Genomic DNA, 22,856 nt, shown 5'->3' on the forward strand with positions numbered 1-22,856 from the left:
CCCCCCGCTGCGCCTGCGCGCTCCGCCCGGCCCCGACTGCGCCTGCGCGCCGCGGCCAGGCCCGACCTGCGCCTGCGCGCCCGCCCGCGGGGCACGCCGGGAAGTGGAGTCCCGGTCCCGGTTCCGCCTACCGCGCCGAGCGCCGCCGCCGGGAGGGAGGGTTCGAGCGCGCAACCCTGGGCGCTTCCGATCCCCGAGGCCGCCGCCGTCGCCCCCAGCTCGACCAGTACCGCGGACGCTGTGCGCACGGAGGCGGGCAGGGCTGCTCTGGCCGTGGCTGGCCCGGTCCCCCAGCTTTGGGGTCGTTTTGTGACGTCCCGGCGTGGGGCGGGGCTGCGGGCGGTGAACGGGGCGCGGGGCGAGGTCCTGACCGGGGCCGGAGGGGCAGGGCCGGTCCGCCCGGCGCGACCCCGCGCCCGCGCCTCCGTTTCCCCGTCTATACAGGGGACGGGCCCTGAGTCTGTCCTGGGGCGCGCTGGCCTCGCGGAGGGGAGGAGGAGCGGGAGCGAGGCGGGGTGTGCAGACCCGGCTTCCAGGCGCGGCGCTGCCTCGGTTCCCCCGACAGCGGGAGCTCTGAGAAGTGGGCGAGGTCGGGGAGGGCTCTGAGGGCGGGAGGGGACGAGGGCTTTCCTGGTCCCCCGTTGAAGTCACCATGTGGTGTGAGGCGGGTGCAGGTGCTGGAGCCATCAGAGGTTGGCAAGGTGCTCCTGCCCCCCAGAGAAACTGGGAAAGAGGCTCCCCCCAGCCAGCATCGGCTCAGCACCTGACCCGGGAGAGGCGCCAGCCCCACGGAGCCCCCACCCCAAGCTGAGCCTGAGCCTGGCTGTGCCCTCCTCCCAGCCTGACCTCTGTCCCACCCGAGTCTTTTTTTTGAGACAGTCTCGCCCTGTCGCCCAGGCTGGAGCGCAGTGGCACAATCTCACTGCAGCCTCCACCTCCAGGGTTCAAGGGAGCCTCCTGCCTCAGCCTCCCGAGTAGCTGAGATTCCAGGTGTGCGCCACCACACCCGGCTAATTGTGTCTTTTTAGTAGAGATGGGGTTTCACCATGTTGGCCAGGCTGGTCTCGAACTCCTGACCTCAAGTGTGTTAGGTTTTGGAAGGAAGGGGAGGGTGCAGTTTGGAGTAACAAAGTGATCCGTCTGCCTCGGCCTCCCAAAGTGCTGGGATTACAGGCATGAGCCACCGTGCCCGGCCCCCCAGAGTCTTGACCCCACCTGACTTCTGACCTGGCTGAGTGGCTGCCCAGACACCCGCATGCTCCTTGCCCTGAAGCTTGGTCGGGAGAACTGGCCATGCTGAGGACAGGGCAACCCAGCCTCCCCTGAGTGGTGCCCGTGACTGCGGTGGCCCTGCCCTCGGACTGTGCTGGTGGCATTATTGCTATGTCCTGGGTACACACAGCTGCATCAACAACAGGCGGGGACCAGGGCCACTCCCTCCCACAGGTGCCCCAACACGGTCAAGATCTCTCTTCTTCCATACACCCCACATCCCAGGAAGCACTGTGGGTGCGGGAGGTTTTTCTTTTCTTTTTTATTTTTGAGAAGGAGTCTTGCTCTCTTGCTCAGGCTGGAGTGCAGTGGCACCATCTTGGCTCACCGCAACCTCCGCCTCCTGGGTTCCAGCGATTCTCTTGCCTCAGCCTCTGGAGTAGCTAGGATTACAGGCATGCGCCCGCACGCCTGGCTAATTTTTGTGTATTTAGTAGAGACTGGGTTTCTCCATGTTGGTCAGGCCGGCCTCGAACTCCTGACCTCAGGTGATCCACCCGCCTCGGCCTCCCAAAGTGCTGGAATTACAGGCGTGAGCCACCGCGCCCGGCCTGGGTGGGGGAGATTTTCTTTTCTTTTCTTTTCTTTTGAGACGCAGTCTCGCTCTGTCTCCCAGGCTGGAGTGCAGTGGTGCGATCTCGGCTCACTGCAAACTCTGTCTTCCGGGTTGAAGTGATTCTCCTACCTCAGCCTCCCGAGTAGCTGGGACTACAGGTGCCCATCACCACGCCCAGCTAATTTTTTGTATTTTTAAATAGAGACGGCGTTTCATCGTGTTGGTCAGGCTGGCCTCAAACTCCTGACCTCATGATCCAGCCGCCTCGGCCTCCCAAAGTGCTGGGATTACAGGCGTGAGCCACCGCGCCCGGCCTGGGTGGGGGAGATTTTCAAGCCCCTCCAGCTGGGTCCCACAGGGCCCCGACCCCCAGGGAGGCTCAGGCTCATACCGCCCTGAAGCCGGGAACACCACGGGATTCCACCTGCCTGCTTGGGGGCTCCCTACTCTGTGGCAATGAGTTCAAATTGGACTGCCTCAAGCCCTGGCTGCAGGGAGGGGTCATCCAATCAGTTTCCAGGGTCCCCACCCTGGGCTGCAATGATTGGTTCAGGAGCAAGCATGTGACTCTGACATCCAATGAGATTCAGCCCTGGGGCGTTTCTCTGGGATCACAGAGCTGCGGTGGCTGAGCTGGAAGGACCCGGGCCTGGAGCGACGGGATCATGTCACCACGGGGCCTGCGAACAAAGGCAGCATCCCGGGAAAGCTGAGCCGGCTGATGAGAGGGGGAACGTTAATAATCCTATAAATGTTCTTGGATCCAGCTGTTACCTGACCTCCCCTGGATGTTGCAATGATGCAAGCCCATACATTCTCACCCTGTTTGTTTGTTTTGAGATGGAGTCTCTCCGAGTCACCCAGGCTGGAGTGCAATGGCGCAATCTCACCTCATTGCAACCTCTGCCTCCCAGGCTTAAGCAATCCTCCCACCTCAGTCTCCTAAGCAGCTAGGATCACAGGCATGCACCATCACACCCAGCTACTTTTTGAATGTTTAGTAGAGATGGGGTTTTGCCATGTTGGCCAGGCTGGTCTCCATCTCTCAGCCTCAAGCGATCCTCCTGCCTTGGCCTCTTAAAGTACTGGAATTACAGGCGTGAGCCACCACGCCCAGCCTTTCTGAGTTTCTTTTCCTTTCCTCCCTCCCTCCCTCCCTCCCTTCCTGTTGCTCAGGCTGGCCTTGAACTCCTGGGCTCAAACAGTCCTCCCACCTCAACCTCCCAGGTAGCTGGGACCACACGTGCACACCACCACAACTAGGTTAAATTCCTTCTTTGTGCCGGGCGTGGTGGCTCACGCCTGTAATCCCAGCGCTTTGGGAGGCCGAGGAGGGACGATCACATGAGGTTGGGAGTTCGAGACCAGCCTGACCAACATGGAGAAACTCTGTCTCTACAAAAAATACAAAATTAGCCAGGCGTGGTGGCGGGCGCCTGTAATCCCAGCTACTTGGGAGGCTGAGGCAAGAGAATCGCATGGACCCGGGAGGCAGAGGTTGCAGTGAGCCGAGATCAAGCCGCTGCACTCCAGCCTGGGCAACAAGAGCGAAACTCCGTCTCAAATAAATAAATAAATACATAAAAATAAATCCCTTCCTCGTTAATTAAGCCAGTTTGAGTTCGATTTTGCATCACATGGCACAGAAGAGCCTTAAATTCACATCTAGTTTCTGTTGTGACCTTGGAAATATTCCTCAAACGTTAAACCGAGTCTCAGGTTTTGCTTTTTGTTTTTATTTATTTATTTATTTTTTGAGACAGAGTCTCGCTCTGTCGCCCAGGCTGGAGTGCAGTGGCGCGATCTCGGCTCGCTGCCTCAGCCTCCCGAGTAGCTGGGACTACAGGCGCCCACCACCACGTCAGGCTAATTTTTTGTATTTTTAGTGGAGACAGGGTTTCACTGTGTTAGCCAGGATGGTCTTGATCTCCTGACCTTGTGATCCGCCCGCCTTAGCCTCTCAAAGTGCTGGGATTACAGGCGTGAGCCACCGCGCCCGGCCTTATTTATTTTTGAGGCAGAGCTTTGCTCTGTTGCCCAGGCTGGAGTGCGGTGGCCCGATCTTGGCTCACCACAACCTCCGCCTCCCGGGTTCAAGCCATTCTCCTGCCTCAGCCTCCTGAGTAGCTGGGATTACAGGCACCCACCACCACACCGGGCTAATTTTTGCACTTTTAGTAGAGACAGGGTTTCGCCACATTGGCCAGGCTGGTCTCGAACTCCTGAGCTCAAGTGATCCTCCCACCTCAGCCTCCAAAAGTGCTGGGATTACAGACGTGAGCCACTGCGCTGGACACGAGTTTCAGTTTTTTAATCCGAAAGTGGGTTAGATACGGTAGTTGTGCAAAGCTCTTCCTGTGGAGCCCGAGATGTCACCGAGACTCTTACAGGATGGCGTCTTACACGATGGCGTCTTGCTGCTCTCATGCCTTGTTGGGAAGAAAGACATGACTTCAGAAGGCAGAGGGGTGCGTGTGGGAGGATATGGTCCTCAGGGGGGAGGGACACGGAGCCAGGACGCGTGCGCACGCGCGCGCGCGCACACACACACACACACGTTTCTTAAGCAGCCAGGTGTGATGGTGCACATCTGTGGTCCCAGCTACTCGGGAGGCTGAGGCAGGAGGATCGCCTGAGCCCAGGAGTTCCAGCCTGCAGTGAGCTATGATTTTGCCACTGCACTCCAGCCCGAGCAACAGAGCGAGACCCTGTCTGAAAAATAAATAAATAAATAAAGGAAAAACGCAAAAGGCCGTGGGGCCCGTGTGCTTCCAGATGCATCAGAACCGGCTTCCAGGTCAGCTTTTGCTGTGCAGTCCAGGGCCAGTTCCTCACCGTGGAAGAGGGAATAAGGCCCCCAAGACGTCCACATCCTGATCCCCAGAAGCTCAAAAGGGACTCTGCAGGTGTGGTAAGAACCCCGAGATGGCAAAGCATCTGGGGTGATCGGGGGCCATGTCCTCACACGGTCCTTTTAAGAGGGCGGTGGGGGGTGGGGGCCGAGAGTCAGAGACTGGAAGAGCTTGTGCTCCTGGAGGTGAAGGGGGAGGAAGGGCCTGGAGCTGAGGGATGCGGGCGCCTCTGGACACTGGGAAAGGAGGAAACAGGTTCTCCCTGGAGCCCCCAGGAGGGACCAGCCCTGCCCATGCCTTGATTTTAGAAATTCTGCCTTCCAGAGCTGTGAGATGATAACATTCATTATAAGTTACTAAATTTGTTACCGCAGCAACAGGGATTAACACACCTACCTCAATAACTTCTAGCTTCTTCCTCTGGAAAATTGCTTCCTTCTTTCCCTCCCTCCCTCTTTTCTCTCCCCTCCCCTCCCCCTCTTGTCCCCTTCCTTCCCCTCCTCCCTCCCCTCCTCCTCTCCTTTCCCTCTCCTCCCTTCCCCTCCCTTCCCCTCCCCTCCCCTCCACTCCCCTCCTGTCCCCTTCCATTCCCTTCCCCTTCCCTTGCCCTCCTTCCCTCTCCTTCTCTTCCTTCCCTTCCATGTGCAAATCTAGGTTCTGGGGATTCAGCAGTGAACAAAAGAAGCAAACTTCTTGCCCTTGGGTTCACAGGGAAAGAGGCCACCAACCAGCAGATAAAGACATAAATAAGCAGTTTCTAAAGAATGCCAGGGCCTAGAGAGCCACTGGGATGGTGTAGGAGGGCATCTCGGACTCAGGAGGTGACATTTGAGCAGAGACCAGGTGGAGTGGGGAAGCAGCAGGCAGGTCTGCGGGAACAGTGCTGCAGGGAGAGGGAACAGCATGTCCAGGGGCCCTGAGGTGGGGACAGCCCGACTGGCTAGAGGCCCAGGGTCTGGGTGGTGAGTGCGCGACAGAGGTGAGGAGAAGCTGGGGAGCCTCCTGCTCAGCTGTCCTGAGTGCCGGCTTTATTCCCAGACGTGGCAGCAGTGATGGCCAGAGAGTCCGGCCCATCCACCCAACGCGGCCGCCCAGCACTGCGCTCCCAGAAGCAGCTCCCGGGCTGCATCTGACTGGCCAGCTGGGTTTCTCTGAACCCATCGCTGAGGCTAGGGGAGGGAATGGTCTGACTGGCTAACGGGGGTGGGGGTCTGGGTGGGCGAGAGTGTTGGCTGGACCAGCCAGGAGCGGTGAAGGGAGGGCAGGCAGGGTGCTCAGGATGCTGTCCACAGGTGCGGCGAGGGCCACTGTGGAGCCCGGAAAGGGTCTTGCCGTGGCCTCAGTGCTCAGATGGATTCGGTGAGGCGTCCACAGAGACCAGAATCTCTGAAGGAGCTCAGGGTCCAGGGAGCTGGCCAGAAACTCCACCTTGGATGTGTCAGTCCTGGGATGTCCTCAAAGGGATGCCCAAGGGGCGGTGTTTGGGCTGGGGCAGATCAGCGCTGGGGACCCAGATGCGAATTTGAGAATCCTTGGCCACCAGGCCGTAACTGAAGCCTGGTGAGCCGGGGAGGAGGACCCTCGGGAGGAGGGGAGGCCGTGGACGGAGCCACCAGGAGGGGAGGAGGACCCTCGGGAGGAGGGGAGGCCGTGGACGGAGCCACCAGAAGACCTGCAGAGAGAGGAAGCCTCCAAGGGGGCTGTGGGTGGGGCAGGAGCTGTGGGTGGGGCAGGAGCTGTGGGTGGGGCAGGAGCTGCGGGTGCTGCCAGAGGGGGTTGCTGTGCTCCACGCTGCTGAGAGGCCAGGGAGGACGGCTCAGCTTCCCGGCTGCACTGGCGAGGGTCACGTCAGGATCCGGACAGACAGGGCCCGCAGGACCTGAGGGCAGGCGCAACAGGCGGCACAGGGTCAGGGATCGGGGAGGCCCCGGGGAGCTGGGAAGGGCAGGGGAGGTGGGTTTTGGTCGGCCTTGGCCTGAAGGGACCGGGGTGGAGCGTGAGCTGCACCCTGGGGCCAGCTTTGGTGTCCTCTGATTGGCTACTCCTGGAGGCCTCTGTGCCCTGCGTCCCGTCCCGGTATCCAGGATTTAAGCCGACCTCAGCCTGCCTGGCTCTGGGCTTTGGGAGGACAGGGGCCTCTCCTGTGTTTTGTGTCCTGCTGCTCAGCCCCCAGCCCAGGCTCACCCAAAATGCTCTGGCATATGACCTGTAAGCGGCTACTGTCATAGCCTAACATCAGCTATGGATGGAGTGGGCACCTTTCATTAATATTTATTGCCCATTGCTGCATAACATGTCACCCCAAGTTTAGTAGCTTACAACCACAACTGTCATTTATTCGGCTCCTGAGTCTGCACAGCAGGAGCCCGTCAGCGTAGGCACCAGAGGTGGTGCCCCGTCCAGAGGGTGAGCGTCCTGCTGTGGCCCTGCTGTGACCCAGCCTTGGAAGGAGCTCCAGTCCCAGAGGGGATGCGGGTTCCACCTCTCCATCTGCCTCTGGAGCGGGGAGTGGAAACATTACTGTGGGCCGGGCACGGCGGCTCACGCCTGTAATCCCAGCACCTTGGGAGACCGAGGCGGGCGGATCACCGAGGTCGGGAGCTTGAGACCAGCCTGGTCAACACGGTGAAACCCCATCTCTACTCAAAATACAAAGGTTAGCGGGGCGTGATGGCGGGCGCCTATAATCCCAGCTACTCAGGAGGCTGAGCCAGAAGAATCGCTTGAACCAGGGAGGTGGAGGTTGCAGTGAGCCGAGATCGTACCACTCTACTCCAGCCTGGGCGGCAGAGCAAGACTCTGTCTCAAAAACAAACAAGCAGGCCGGGCGCGGTGGCTCAAGCCTGTAATCCCAGCACTTTGGGAGGCTGAGACGGGCGGATCACGAGGTCAGGAGATCGAGACCATCCTGGCTAACCCGGTGAAACCCCGTCTCTACAAAAAATACAAAAAAACTAGCCGGGCGAGGTGGCGGGCGCCTGTAGTCCCAGCTACTCGGGAGGCTGAGCCAGAAGAATCGCTTGAATCAGGGAGGTGGAAGTTGCAGTGAGCCGAGATCGTGCCACTGCACTCCAGCCTGGGCGGCAGAGCAAGACTGTCTCAAAAACAAACAAGCAAACAAACAAACAAAACCCCACAAAACCCTAGAGAACAGGGTTCTGGGGAGCTTCCAAGAGCTGAACACGTAGAGATGCCTGGAAGCTCCGAGATGGCGCCCTGCCCGTCCTCACGGCACTGGAAGCCCTACCCATACCTCCCTGTGTGTCCCTTCCTCTGTTATCTTTTGCCACATCCTTTATAGTCAACCACGAAACACAAGTGTTTCCGAGTTCCGTGAGCTGCTCCAGCAAATCAAATCCAAAGGGGTGGTGGGAACCCCAGATCGAGCCCGGTCAGCCAGAAGCCCAGATTGGCAGCTGGTGTCTGAAGAGAGAGCAGGCTTGGGCACTGAGCCCTCGACCTGTGGGATCTGACGCTATCTTTGGGTAGAAGGTGTTGGAGCTGGCCGGGCGCGGTGGCTCAAGCCTGTAATCCCAGCACTTTGGGAGGCCGAGACGGGCGGATCACGAGGTCAGGAGATCAAGACCATCCTGGCTAACACAGTGAAACCCCGTCTCTACTAAAAAATACAAAAAACTAGCCGGGCGAGGTAGCGGGCGCCTGTAGTCCCAGCTACACGGGAGGCTGAGGCAGGAGAATGGCGTAAACCCGGGAGGCGGAGCTTGCAGTGAGCCAAGATCCAGCCACTGCACTCCAGCCTGGGCGACAGAGCGAGACTCCGTCTCAAAAAAAAAAAAAAAAGGTGTTGGAGCTGAATTAAGAGGACACCCAGCTGGCGTCCGTCGCTCCCACGTGCGGTCACAGAACCCTTTTCTGTGTGGACGACTGTGACGTGGTGGTGAGAGCAGGGGAGAAACAGCTTGCGTGTTCCCTACGTCCGGTGGGACCCCCTCCCATTTAACAGGAGAGACTGAGGCCAACGGAGCCAGCAACCGTTCGCATTCCAGATTCACTTTTTTTTTTTTTTTTGAGACAGAGTCTTGCTCTGTCGCCCAGGCTGGAGTGCAGTGGTGCGATCTCCGCTCACTGCAAGCTCCGCCTCCTGGGTTCACATCACTCTCCTGCTTCAGCCTCCGGAGTAGCTGGGACTATAGGCGCCCGCCACCTCGCCTGGCTAATTTTTTTGCATTTTTTTTTTTTAGTAGAGACCGGGTTTCACCATGTTAGCCAAGATGGTCTCAATCTCCTGACCTCGTGATCCTCCCACCTCGGCCTCCCAAAGTGCTGGGACTACAGGCGTGGGCCACTGGGCTCGGTCGGTTTTGTTTTGTTTTGTTTTTCTTTTAAGACAGGGTCTCGTTCTGTCGCCCAGGTTGGATTGTAGCGGCTCAATCTTGGCTCACTGCAACTTCTGCCTCCTGGGTTCAAGTTATTCTCCTGCCTCAGCCTCCTGAGCAGCTGGGATTACAGGCACCCGCCACCACAGCCAGCTTTTTTTTTTTTTTTTTTTTTAGTAGAGACGGGGTTTCACTATGTTGGCCAGGCTGGTCTCGAACTCCTGACCTCAAGTGACCCACCGCCTTAGCCTCCCAAAGTGCTGGGGTTACAGGCCTGAGCCACCGCGCCTGGCTGGATTCGCTTTTTCAGTCTGAGAAGTGATTCTGGTTGTTGGTGGGGTGGGGCACTGGGGGGTACCGGTGGCGAGTGGGAGGTCCTGTGCGTTCTGCAGGCCTGGGCGCAGATCCCAGCCAAGCCCTTGCTGAGGGTGGGCCTGGGAATCAATCACATGAGGCATGTCAGTTGCTGGGAAGTGTTGGGGCTGTTATCTCACCAATGTCGCTACCATCTGCCCAGCTGGCCTCTTCGTTTGACATCTGGGGAGACTGAGGCCCAGGGAGGATACCTGGGGCAGGCGCGGCTGGAGGGCCTGGGCCCTGCGGTCCAGAAGAGCCACCTGCCCTCCGGCCTCAGGCTCCGCAGGGCCCCGTAGGGCGTCCCCCTCCGCTGCTCCCACCAGGCCGGGTCCAGGGGTCCCGGCGTTTCTGGCCTCGAATCCAGCCTCCAGCCGCCGCAATTCCGGAGCCGTGGGGGGCCCGCTGGGGAAAAGCGTCTTCTGCGGGCACCGGGGCTGGGAGGCGGGCGCGGGGACCGGGAGGCGGGCACCGGGGCCGGGAGGCGGGCGCGGGGGCCGGGGCCGGGAGGCGGGCACCGGGGCTGGGAGGCGGGCGCGGGGGCCGGGAGGCGGGCGCGGGGGCCGGGGCCGGGAGGCGGGCGCGGGGGCCGGGAGGCGGGCGCGGGGACCGGGAGGCGGGCGCCGGGGCCGGGAGGCGGGCGCGGGGGCCGGGAGGTGGGCACCGGGGCTGGGAGGTGGGCGCGCACACACCAGCGTCAGCCTCGCAACGGATTTTATTAGCGCGGGGCAGGGGCTCCCGCGGGGGCGGAGGGGCGGCCGCGACGGTGTTTGGGGAGGGGGCGTCCGCTTCCTGGGAGCCCCGGCCTCCTCCGCAGGGCTGGGCGCCTCGTTGCAGGCCCTCATCGGGGCGAGGGGAAGGCTCCGCGCGCCCCGCACGCGGGGACCCCCCAGTGCAGATCCCGGATCCGCGCGGCGCACGGGGCTCAGCCCACCGGCTTGACCTTGGCGATGAAGAGCGCGGCCGCCCTCTCCAGGAACTCCTCGCGGGTCATGGGCGCCCTGGGCCGCCGGCCCCCGACGGCGCGGTCCAGCGCCAGCGCCAGGCTGTCGGGCCCCAGGCGCGAGCCGGCCTCCAGGAAGCGCGCGGGCGCGGCGGCGTCACTGGCCTGCAGCGCGCCCTCCAGGGTGTCCAGCACGGCCTGGCCCACGCGGCGGTCGGCCACGGCGGCGACCGGGTCCTCCAGCAGCTGGAAGAGCGCGCCGGCGCGCGCCACGAACTCCAGCAGCACGAAGCAGGTGAGCGTGCCCGCGCGGAAGACGCTCAGCGGCACCGCCTCGTGGTCACGGCACTGCACCTTGCGCAGCAGCGGCGCCACCACCTCCTCGGGGGCCTGGCCGTCCCGGCAGATGCGCCTGAGCAGCTCGCTGTAGGTGCGTCCGTCCAGCCCTGGCCTCTTCCTGCGCCCGCCGGCGCTCAGGCACTCGTAGGCCACGCTCACGTTGTTGTTGAAGGCGGCCCTGCGGGGACGGGGACGTGGACGTTGGGGGTCTGGCAGAGCCCTCGCGCCCATCCAGACCCAGCCTCCCCTTCCAGCCAGGCCCATGTCCCAGCCTCCCCGAACCCCCAGCCAGTCCCAGACTCCCCTCCTCTTTACCCTCTGTCCCTGCAGCTCCCCTCTTGAGCCCCGGCCTCCCTCCTCCCAGCCCCTTCCCAGCTTGGGCCTCTCCTCCCTCCTGCATCACTAGCCCAGGCCTCCCTCCTCCCAGCCCCCACCCAGCCTGGCCTCCCTCCTCCCAGCACCCCCCAGCCGAGGGCTCCCTCCTCCCAGCCCCCAGCCAGCCGAGGGCTCCCTCCTCCCAGCCCCCAGCCAGCCGAGGGCTCCCTCCTCCCAGCCCCCAGCCAGCCCGGGCCTCCCATCCCCACCAGCACCCCCAGCCTGGGCCTCCTCCTCCCAGCTCCCACCCAGCCTGGCCTCCCTCCTCCCAGCACCCCCCCCCCCCCCCCCGGCCCAGGGCTCCCTCCTCCCAGCCCCTACCCAGCCTGGCCTCCCTCCTCCCAGCCTCCTCCCAGCCTCCACCCAGCTCAGGCCTCTCCTCCCCGCAGCTCCCATCCAGCCCTGGCTTCCCAGCTTCAACTACCGACCGGCCTCAGGACCTCTGCAAGGGCAGTGACACTGCCTTCCCCCACATCTCCCTCACCTCCTCCCTGGTCTCCTCCAGGTCTCCCCTCAAACGTTGCCTCCCCTGACCCCTAACTCCTCTCCTCCTGTTTTCTTCCTCGTGGTCATCCTGTGTCACTCCCTGTCCCACATCCCTGTGAGCTTCACGTCTCCCACCAGGGCGTGAGCACCCGCCCCCCAGGGCCGGAAGTTCGTCTTGGTTACAGCCCTGCTGCCTGGAACGCTGCCCTGCACACAGTAGGCGCTCAGTAAATGTCTGTTGAATCAACCAACAGGCGTCTGTCTGGGGCATCTGGCCCCTGTGAAGAAGGAATTAATGAAGTCAACTCTAACCGAATAGTAGTAGTAATAGAAATTTAAAAATCCTCTTAAAGTTGCTGCAAAGTGTGACCACCCCTTACACTCAAGTTAAAAGAGAATGTTAACAGCCAGTTTTCTCTCTGTAGTCAGTGGACCTTATCTATACTCTCCAACTCCACATTCCTCAGTTTATTACAGCCCCAGCGAGTTCCTGCTTACCTCCCTAGCACGGCTGCAGGGTCACAAGACCGATAAGTTTAGGCTGTAAGACATGTTTTTCTCAAGATGTAAGAAATGTTAGCAGGGCGTGGTGGCTCACGCCTGGAATCCCAGCACTTCGGGCGCCCGAGACGGGCGGATCACGAGGTCAAGAGATTGAGACCATCCTGGCCAACATGGTGAAACCCTGTCTCTACTCAAAATATAAAAACTAGCTGGGCGTGGTGGTGCGTGTCTGTAGTCCCAGCTACTTGGGAGTCTGAGGCAGGACAATCGCTTGAACCCGGGAGGCAGAGGCTGCAGAGAGCCAGGAGCGTGCCCCTGCACTGTAGCCTGGTGACAGAGCGAGACTCTATCTCAAAAAATAAAAAAAAGAGGGCCGGGCGCGGTGGCTCAAGCCTGTAATCCCAGCACTTTGGGAGGCCGAGGCGGGCGGATCACGAGGTCAGGAGATCGAGACCATCCTGGCGAACACGGTGAAACCCCGTCTCTACTAAAAAATACAAAAAAAAAAACTAGCCGGGCGAGGCGGCGGGCGCCTGTAGTCCCAGCTACTCGGGAGGCCGAGGCAGGAGAATGGCGGGAACCCGGGAGGCGGAGCTTGCAGTGAGCTGAGATCCGGCCACTGCACTCCAGCCCGGGCGACAGAGCGAGACTCCGTCTCAAAAAAAAAAATAAATAAAAATTAAAAAATAAAATAAAATAAAAAAAAGAAATGCTGTAGTACTTGATTACCTGCCTTTGTTTCTCGCTTCTGTAACTTGCTTCCCGCCTCACGTAGTTCCTGCTTTAAGCTGTTTTAAAAGTAGGAAAAGCCCTTTGTTCGGGGCTCGGACTTTCTGGACGTCTGTCCGGCTGAGCCGGTGATCAGCTTGGTAAACTCCCCTGAACCTTCTTGGGTCTCCCCAGTCTTCGTCCAACAACACCAGGACCCTCTGTCTACCTCCCTGCAGCAGCGCCTGCTCACACCTGACCAAACACCGTGCTCAACGCTTAGCACAGCTGGCATTTCTTTTCTTCTTTTCTTCTTTTTGTTTGAGGCGGAGTCTCGCTCTGTCGCCCAGGCTGGAGTGAGTGGCGCGATCTCGGCTCACTGCAACCTCCGCCTCCCGGGTTCCCGCCATTCTCCTGCCTCAGCCTCCCGAGTAGCTGAGATTACAGGCGTCCGCCACCGCGCCCGGCTAATTTTTGTATTTTTAGTAGAGACGGGGTTTCACCGTGTTAGCCAGGATGGTCTCGATCTCTTGACCTTGTGATCCGCCCGCCTCGGCCTCCCAGGGTGCTGGGATTACAGGTGTGAGCCACCGTGCCCGGCCTGTGCTGAACATTTAACACAGCTGACATTTCATTTTTCCTTTTTTTTTTTTGAGTCAGGGTCTCACTGTGTTGTCCAGGCTGGAGTGCAGTGGTGTAATCGGGGTTCACAGCAGCCTCCACCTCCTGGGCTCAAGCGATCTTCCTGCCTCAGCCTCCCAAACTGCTGGGATTACAGGTGAGAGCTGCTGCACAGAGCCAACGGGTAGATCTCTCTCCCCCCATAATCTCACAGGCAAGGCCCCACAGTCAGCCTGAGGGTCAAACTGACCTGCTGCCTGCTTTTGTAAATAAACCTTTATCGGGCCTGGCGCAGTGGCTCACGCCTTAATCCCAGCACTTTGGGAGGCTGAGGCGGGTGGATCACCTGAGGTCGGGAGTTCAAGACCAGCCTGACAAACATGGAGAAACCCCGTCTCTTCTAAAAATACAAAATTAGCCAGGCGTGATGGTGCATGCCTGTAATCCCAGCTACATGGGAGGCTGAGGCAGGAGAATCACTTGAACCCGGGAGGCGGAGGTTGCGGTGAGCCGAGATCGCACCATTGCACTCCAGCCTGGGCAAAAAGAGCGAAACGCCATCTCAAAAAAAACAAAAAATAAATAAATAATAAACCTTTATCGAAAGGTAACCACGTCAGTCCACTGACATGTGGCCTGTGGCAGCTTCAGACCGGAACCATAGAGCTGAATGTCAGGATGGAGGCTGCCACACAAAGCTGAAATGTTCACTGACCCCTTATAGAAGAAGGCTGTCGGCCCTGCTGCTGGCTCTGGGGTGGGTTCGATTCCTTGCCTCAGGGAGGAACCTGAGGCCTTACTCCAGGCCACTCGTGTGCCGCTAGTGTGACTCGGACGCTCCCATGGAGGGCACCAGGGAGTGGCCAGGGAGCACCATGGCCAGCATCGGGGCCACTGCAGGACCCTGGGTGGGCTGCAAACCCCTGGGCCTCACTTCCCCATCAGTTCCCGGGCAGGCCTCATGCTAGTGGCCTGTTACTTCCTCTGGGACATATAGGGAAACTGAGGCTCAGGGCAGCCCCATGGTCTGGCCAAGGGTCCCAGAGAGGAAGTGGCCAACCTCAGGACTTATGCTTGTTCCTTCTGGGAGCTCAGCTTCATAGTGAGAAGGGCAGGTTTACATCGAGGCTCCAGCCTCCCTCTGGTGTGACCTGAGCACATGGTTTCACCTTTCTGTGGGCCACCTGTGGTAGATGCATGTGAGCCAGCGTGCAGTAGGTGCTCAGTAATGCAGGGCTGGTGCACAATAGATGCTCAGTGCTACTGGGCCAGCATGCAATAGGTGCTCAGTAAACGTGGGGCTGGTGTGCAGTGGGTGCTCAGTAATACAGGGCTGGTGTACAGCAGGTGCTCAGTGAATGCAGGGCCGGTACACAGTAGGTACTCAGTAATGCCAGGGTGGTGTGCAGTGGGTGCTTAGTAAATGTTGGGCCAGCATGCAATAGGTGTTCAGTAAGTGTGGGACTGGTATGCAGTAGGTGCTCAGTAATGCAGGGCTAGTGCACAGTAGGTGCTCAGTAATGCTGAGGCAATGTGCAGTGGGTGCTCAGTAAATGCTGGGCCAGCATGCAATAGGTGCTCAGTAAATGTGGGACTGGTATGCAGTAGGTGCTCAGTAATGCAGGGATAGTGCACAGTAGGTACTCAGTAATGCTGGGGCGGTATGTAGTGGGTGCCCAGTAAATGCAGGGCCAGCATGCAATAGGTGCTCAGTAAATCTGGGGCTGGTGTGCAGTAGGTGCTCAGTAAAGCTAGGCTGGTGTGCAGTAGGTGCTCAGTAATACAAGACTGGCGTGCAATAGGTGCTCAGTAATGCAGGGCCGGTACACAGTAGGTGCTCAGTAATGCTGGGCCGGTACGCGGCGGGTGGTCAGTAATGCCGGGCCGGTACGCAGTGGGTGCTCAGGAATGCCGGGCCGGTACGTGGTGGGTGCTCAGTAATGCCGGGCCGGTACGCGGTGGGTGCTCAGGAATGCTGGGCTGGTACGCGGCGGGTGCTCAGGAATGCTGGGCTGGTGGACGGTGCGTGCTTGGTGAACACGAGCCTCCCTGGTCATCACTGCTGCTCAGTTCAGGGCTTAGGGATGGACGTGCCATCCCAGCGAGCTCGAGGGTCAAAGCCCTGCTATGGAGGAGGAAACTGAGGCCCAGAGTTGGAGGGCAGCGACCTGCAATTCAACCGTAGGCGCATCTGGCTGTAGGCTCCTTTTCCCTCCCAAGCAGTAAAGGCCCCACTTAGAATCTGCTGAGCGCTTTTACCATCCATGAGGTCATCCCCAAAATGCGCTCAGGGCAGGCGCAGTGTCGGCGCAGCAGCGCGCTCGCTCCCATCACGCCTGACTCCACCGCCGCGAGTCTGGCTGACACCTCCGCATGACACATCTCATCAGGATCTGCTGTGAGGCCGGGCAGGCTGCTGCCGCCTCCCAACCACACTCCAAACCTAGCGTCCTAAAAACAACAAGCGTGTACTATTGTCACAGTGTCTCGGCGGCGGCTCTGCTGTGAGGCTCTGCTGCAAGGCTCTGGCTTGGGGTCTCTCATGAGGTGGCCGTGGCCACAGTCCCCCGGGCTGGACGTGAGGCGGCCCCCTCCCCCGCAGGGGAGCCCACGGGGCACTTGGCAGCAGCTGCAGGTGCTCCCTGGGAGCTGCGCGAGCGACCCCACTGCGTGGCGGCTGCCCGGCCGAGCCAGCAACCCACCCAGGAGGGAGGGGGACACCACGATGTCCTTCATGACGCGCCTCGGAAGTCCACACTCCGTCCGGTGCTTCAGCAGTCCCATTCCGGCTGTGCAGGGGGAGGCGGCGGCGCCAGGGCGTGAAACCTGGGAGCTGAGGCTCGCACGGGCATCTCGAAGGCTCGCGAAGGTAGCGCTGCCCCGCGGATCCCTCTGCCACTTCTCCACCCGCCACTTCTCCACCCCACCGAGGGTGAGCCTCTGGGCCTTGCTTTGCCCCTGAAATGCGCAAGGGGCGTGGCCCACTTTCAGCGGGAATTTTAAGAGCCATCAAGCTACTTCCCAGTCCACTTCTGTTGTCAGGATTGCAGGTGCGTGTCAGGATCAGACAAGCCCTTGGTGGGGGGTGCAGTGGCTCATGCTTGTGAGCCCAGCACTTTGAGAGGCCGAGGCGGGAGGACTGCTTGAGCCCAGGAGTTCGAAACCAGCCTGGGCAATATAGTGAGATCCCGTCTCTACACAAATTTAAAAATCAGCCAGGTGTGCGTCTGTCCCGGGTGCTTGGGAGGCTGAGGTGGGAGGATCCCTTGAGCCCAGGAGGTCGAGGCTGCAGTGAGCTGGGATTACACCAATGCACTGCAGCCTGGGTGACAGAGCAAGACCCCAGCTCAAAAAAGAAAACTGGGCCGGGCGCCGTGGCTCATGCCTGTAATCCCAGCACTTTCGGAGGCCGAGGCAGGTGGATCACTTGAGGTCAGGAGTTCAAGACCAGCCTGGCCAACATGGCGAAACCCCGTCTCTACTAAAAATACAAAAAAAATTAGCCGGGCGCGGTGGCGGGCGCCTGTAATCCCAGCTACTCAGGAGGCTGAGGCAGGAGAATCGCTCGAACTCGGGAGGCGAAGGTTGCAGTGAGCCGAGATCACGCCACTGCACTCCAGGCTGGGCGGCGGAGCCAGACTCCGTCTCAAAAAAATAAAAAACAAAAACCCAACAACTGGCCGTCCCCTGCAGAGGAAGCGAGAGGAGTTTTGGTTGTGTTGAAGCCACTGAGGTTTGGGGTTGTTGGTTCCTGTGGTGCCCGCGGCTTCTCCTGACTGACAGGTCTGTGGGCCAGGATTAGCCAGCTCCATCCACCACCACTTCTGCACGAATTCTCTCCTCTCTGGGGGCGGCAGCCCTCGTCCGGCTCCCCAGGCATCCACGCGGCCCCTCGGTGCGCAGGGCTCTGTGCCCGGCCCAGACCTGCCTCCGGTGTTCGTCTGCCCCTCCCGGTGTGTGCGCCCTGCTTTTCTGCGCCTGACCTTGTGCATCTACGTTGTGGGGGTTCTTGTGAGGACGGGAGAACAGGGCTGGAGCCAGGTGCTCAGGACGTGTGGGAGGCCCCACCTGCGCTTATTTCGGGCTGTAATTAGGGCTGCGGCTCTGCCACAGCTGCCTCCAGGGGCAGGAAGACGCTCAAAAAGGTAATTACATCCTGGTGAGATCACAGCCGTGATGACGGCAAGAGACAGGAAGGTGACAGCTGACTTCAAGGCAGCCGCGTACCGGCTCCCAGCAGAATCACTGGGTGATGGAGGAGGAGGAGGAGGAGGAGGAGGAGGAGGAGGAGGAGGAGGAAGGCAGCAAGCTCTGGGCTGGGAGGAGGCGGGGCTGGAATGTCAGCTCTGTCAGCCTGTGACGGTGGCCTCTGGGCCTTGGTTTCCCTGATTGCAAAATGGAGAGTGGGAGGCCAGCCAGGGCTCTGTCTGTGTCGGCTCCTACACAGAGCGGTTTGTAAGGCATGTGAGCATTTGTTAATACAGGAAAGATCTATTTATGGAAAGTCTCCAGAAAGAGAGGCAGGAGCCCCTCCTCACTTCAGACTTCGGCTTCCCACTCTTGCCCCCAGCAGATGCCGGGCGGTGACTGGGACATCTGTGGTTGTCACGACTCGGGGAGCTCCTGGCGAGGAGTGGGTGGAGGCCGGGGACGCTGCTCAGGGCCCTGCAGTGCCCAGGACGGGCCCCCGGAGAAGGAGTCGGGGGACCCTGGCCCAGATCGGCCGGGGCTTGGTTTCCGTGCACGTTTTCCCGGCCGTGACCTGCAGGGGGCAGCGCAGTCCTGGCTGCTACGACGAGCAACGCGGGGGCTCAGGAGGCCTCGGGGCTGCCCTCTGCGGCTTCTGAGCCCAGTTCTGCCCTGGGTGGCCGTGTGGCCTTCAGCAAGTCATGGAACGTCTGTGTGTGTGCTCCGGGGGCCTTGGAGACGACCAGGAAGGTGGCAGGAGGGGGACGCTGTGGCCCCATCACCAGCCCGGGTGGCCGGAGCCGGCCATTTCTCAAAAGAAGGTGGCAGAGGGGATGTGGGGTGACTTCTCCCCCAGTCTGCCGCGGTGACGCTCTCAGGAGCAGCCCAGTCAGCCCTGCAGCCTTTGAGGGTCCACACGCTGGACTGAGTGGGGACAAACCTGCCAAGCTCTGGGCTTCTCTTCCCGACCGGCCAGGTGACCTCAGGGGTTCCTGACGGTCCAAGGACGGAGGGGCAGCCAGAGCTGCCCGCGGGGAGGACGGGAGCAGGCCTGGCTCTGCGAGCGCAGAATCAGATGCTGCTCAGGCCTGCGCACCTGTCTTCCACGTTCCCCACTGGCTGTGTCTCTGGGGAGCCCAGGCCAGCCCAGGGCCGGGATGCATCTGCACCGCCCTTGTCCTGACTCCCTGCTATGAGAACTCTTCCAGACAACGGCTCTGCTCCTGTCCTGGGGTGACTGGTGCCCGCCAGGCTCACGCCCATCCAGAACCTCAGACCGAGAGCTTATTTGGGACAGCAGATGTAGATGGTGGAGGTCACACTGAAGTAGGGTGGGGCCTAGTGGTGACATTATGAGGGAATACAGCACAGAGACACAGAGGAGGCCACGTGACGACAGAGGCGGAGACTGCAGGGATGCGGCCACAAGCCAAAGCCTGATGGCTGCCACTGGAAGCTGGGGAGGCAAGGAGGCTCGTTCCCTGGAGCCTCCAGAGGGAGTGTGACCCTCCTGACACCTCAATTTCAGACTTCTGAGAGAATAAATTTCTGTTGTTTTAAGCCACTAAGTTGGAGGTAATTTGTTCCAGCAGCCCTCAGAAATTAATATAAATATCCTCATCTGCAGTGTCTATGGGGTGAGTGGCTTGTGCAGTAATCAACCTGAACAACCATATATGGTGGGCCTGCTGTTTAACCCTTTTCCTCCTTGGGAGATTCTCTTCCAGATGTCCTGGGAGGCCATCTTCCTCCTGCTCCCCCTTCACCTCTGGTCTCGCCTTCCCACCCTGTCTTGTGGCTTCTCTGGGCTGGCTGCCCTCAGAGTGTGGCTCTGAGCTCTTCTCAGCTCCCCTGAAGCCTTCAGGACCCTCCCAGTCCAGTCTCCTGTCCTGGCCCCATGTCTCAGTTGCAGACACTTCTGTCCACCTTCCCGTTTCTAGGCTCCTTCCAGCCTCTAACTTAATCCACAGGTGACTCTGGCAGCTTCTTCAAACCAGGGACCTTCCATTGCGGTAAACGGCGCCACTGACCCTCCGGGCCTGCCCTTGCCCGCTCCCCTCCCACCCGGCCCCAGCAAATCCTCGGGCGGGGCCTTCAGAGCCACTGGGCCACTGGAGCAAGTCTGCTCCTTGTCCAGGTCCCCAACACCCTGCCACCCTTATCTGAGTATGATCTTGTACAGCGGTGCACCGTGACCGTGGTGGGAGGGGACACTCCCCGTTTCTCTTCTCGCCCCGAACTTCTCTGGGACTCTGGTGAGGGCTGCCATGGTGGGCGCTTATGCCCTGGTTATGAGGCTGCAAGGGCACCTTTGCTTGGCATCCTTCCCTGTCTGCTCTTCCCACCCCCTTCCTGGGTTCTCTTGGGTGCACCCCCTTATAAAATCACCAGTACACAAAATGCCTACCTCAGGCCCCGCTTCTGGGGACCCCCCCCAACAAAAAAGAAAGCAGCCCATGCATACCCAACGTTAACACATAGTCCTCAACCACCTTCCTGGGCTCAGAACTGGCCCCAGCCAGGGGACACCGTGCATAGGCACCTGCAGCCCCACAGGCTTCCGCCAAACTCCGCGGCCTTCCCGCCTCCCATGTGTCCCACACTCCGGCTCTAAATTTGCACCTGCTGGGCCTCTTCCCTGCAACCCCCCTGCCCCGGCCCGCGCATCGCCAGGCTCTTCCAGGAATCCACACTTGCCTGCTGGGAGCCTGTCCCCTAAGGTGGGGGCCCTGGGTGACTGGGCTGCTCTCTGTAAATAGCATGATTTTGAAAATCATGAACTGCAAGGTGAAACTCAGCACCTGCAAAAAGGCGTCACAGACGCGAAGCCGGCCAGAAGGACTCGCGCCGCATGCAGCGCGCTGCCCAGCGCCGGACCCAAGCCCGGACCGTCCAGCCCACCTTGTCCGGTCCATCCCTCCCAAAAAGGCACCGCAGACTACAACTCCCAGCACGTTCCGGGCCCCGCGCCGGCGCTGCGGGTAAGGAGCCGCGCGGGGCATGCTGGGAATTGAAGTCCGCCACCGCCCCACCCGCCCAAGCCGGCCCGCTGCGCACCTCTGGGAGTGGTGGGCCAGGCGAAGGTGCCACAGTGCGCGGCCCAGGCGCTGCTGCTGCAGCAGGAGCTGGCCCGGGGGCTCCCCGGCGCCGCCGTTTACAGGCGAGCGCAGGCCCATGTTCTCGAAGTAGTGGGCCAGGAATGCGATCGGTTCCTCGGGCCGCGCCTCCAGCACCTTCAGCAGGGCCGCCCGTAGCATCTCCGTCACGCCGACCTGCCGCAGGAAGTCCTCCTCGCTCTCGGCCGCCCCCGCCGCCCGGGATACCGACTGGCGGCCGCTGTCGGTGAAACCAGCCGGTGGTGCTACCGCTGGCCGCCGCTTCTCCACTGCCGCCATCTTCGCTGAGGGCACCGGGACCGGAAGCACCGCCATATTCCACCGTGCGCTAGAGCCCCAAGGCGGCCATCTTGATTAAGGGCAGTGGGCACTGGGATCCCGCTGGGAAACTTTGGGAAATGACAAAGGCCCGCTGCCCCTTTCCCTATGTCCTTGTCGGCATTCCCTTTTCTCCTCCCTGTTTGTGTATATTGATTGGCTTTCCTGTCTTTGGCCTGGATCCTGAATTTTGCCAGACTCCAAAATGGCTGCCTCGGAAGTGCTCCGTTTCTGGCACGAAGCCGGATTGCTTGTCATTTGGGTAGTGAGCGAGTCCTTTATTAGCCTGGTCTCCTAGCAACCAGTCTCCCCGGTTACCAGAGGCCTGACGGAGCCTGCGCGGGGATGGACCTGCCTAGGACTGCTGGACCCACCCCCGCGCCCGGCCCGCAGACCCTTTTCTCATGTTCATTTCTGAGCCTTGGTGCTGGGGGTCGAGCCCCGCCGGGACTTCCGCCTGACCCAGTCTCCGTCTGAGTGCGCAGCTCCCCTCGTGGGAGAAGCCCCCTCCCCAGCCCAGCTCCGCTGCAGCCGCGCTGAGCCCCTAGTGGCGGCCACCCGGGCGAGCATCCCAGGCTGTTACCCTCCTGACCGCCAGAGGGAGCCTTCTGACACCGCCGCCTCCAGAGCTCTCAACTCTCCCATGGCTCCCCAGTACCCCCAGGCTGTCACCTCCAGCCCTTGCTGACCTCGCTTCCAGCCGCCCTCCCGCCCCTCCCAACCCTCCTCAGCCCCCGGCCACCTCAAAGCACAGCCTCCTGCTCAGGCCACCTCTCCGTGTGTTTCCCCAGGCGACCTCTATATATCTTTCCTCACTTCTCCCACAGCTTTCGGGGAGTCCTGGTTAAGCTTCTCACCAGGGAGACCACTAAGCCCTCGCATTTTCCCGCCCCCGGCAGAGCTTGCTGGGTGCCCTCCCTGTCCCTCAGGGCCGTTGCCCTGGGCAGGGGGTAATGCGAGCTGTTTCGGGGGGTGGGGGGCGTCCCACCATCCTCCGACCACAGGAGTCTCTGGCGGGCAGACCAAATGCCCTTTGTCCAACGTAAAGTAGAGGTTCCTCTTCATACTATACTTTCCTCCCCATCTAATTAGGAATAAATAGTAACTTCTCTTAGAAGCAAAATGTATTCAAAGATCTGTGCTAACATTCTTCACTATCTGCTGGCTGTACTAAATCAACGTACTTTATATTCTCAGTTGCCACAATGTAGCCTAAATATTTGCCCTGGCACGCTTATGCTGGTCCAAGCGGGCATTAGGTCACAGCCTGTTCCTCTTCCTTATCTGAAGGTGCTTTTACCTTTCTCAGCATTCCACAAGTTACTTCCTCCTTCCTTTGCTCTCCTCTGCCTTTGCCTCTTTTACAAAGTTCTAAGTTGCCGGCCAATCAGAACAAATACAGAAGGTGAGGTCCTGTTCCAGCCAACAGCAACTGGACACAGAAGCAGGGTGGGCGCGTCAGGTTAGAAATGACCGTCTCCTTTATTCGGTGTACTCTCGTGGCAGAACTGCTGGTGAGTGTGCCCTTTCTGCAGAAAGTAAACCAATGGCCCTGCCGAGGAAATTAAATTTATGTTCAAGCGCCATTTCTTTACGGCACCGGGGAACAAGCATTCCTGACATTTTGTTCTCCGGCCCTGGACTGTGGGACGAGGGCGATGGAGCCATCAGGGCGGGGCCCACAGTCAGCCCTCCTGCCGTCCGGAGCCCTCAGATCTCTCCTCTCCACGGAGTGGTGTCCACTGAGAAAAATGACAAGTTTCAGTTTCTTTTTTTTTTTTTTTTTTTTTTTGAGACGGAGTCTCGCTCTGTCCCCCAGGCTGGAGTGCAGTGGCCGGATCTCAGCTCACTGCAGGCTCCACCTCCCGGGTTCACGCCATTCTCCTG

At 60.3% G+C, this 22,856-nt stretch overlaps 1 protein-coding gene across 1 annotated transcript; it reads right to left on the minus strand.

Moving 5' to 3' along the window:
• Window positions 1-10,068: 10,068 nt before the first annotated feature.
• On the minus strand, window positions 10,069-21,130 carry TPGS1 (tubulin polyglutamylase complex subunit 1). The gene is made up of 2 exons (XM_050771184.1): window positions 20,593-21,130; window positions 10,069-10,831 (listed from the first exon to the last, which is right to left on the minus strand). The coding sequence occupies exons 1-2, from the start codon at window positions 20,964-20,966 to the stop codon at window positions 10,297-10,299; spliced, it is 909 nt and encodes a 302-aa protein (XP_050627141.1). The 5' UTR covers window positions 20,967-21,130; the 3' UTR covers window positions 10,069-10,296.
• Window positions 21,131-22,856: the final 1,726 nt, after the last annotated feature.

This window comes from Macaca thibetana, chromosome 19 (genome assembly GCF_024542745.1).
Source record: "Macaca thibetana thibetana isolate TM-01 chromosome 19, ASM2454274v1, whole genome shotgun sequence".
In the NCBI taxonomy this organism is placed as follows: domain Eukaryota; kingdom Metazoa; phylum Chordata; class Mammalia; order Primates; family Cercopithecidae; genus Macaca; species Macaca thibetana.

Bases quoted from the DNA above. Each gene is read 5' to 3' on its own strand.
- TPGS1 (XM_050771184.1), bottom strand. From the start codon at position 20,966: ATGGCGGTGCTTCCGGTCCCGGTGCCCTCAGCGAAGATGGCGGCAGTG. The intron at 10,832-20,592 runs GTGCGCAGCGGG...CCGTCCCCGCAG, and splicing joins CTGGCCCACCACTCCCAGAG to GGCCGCCTTCAACAACAACG.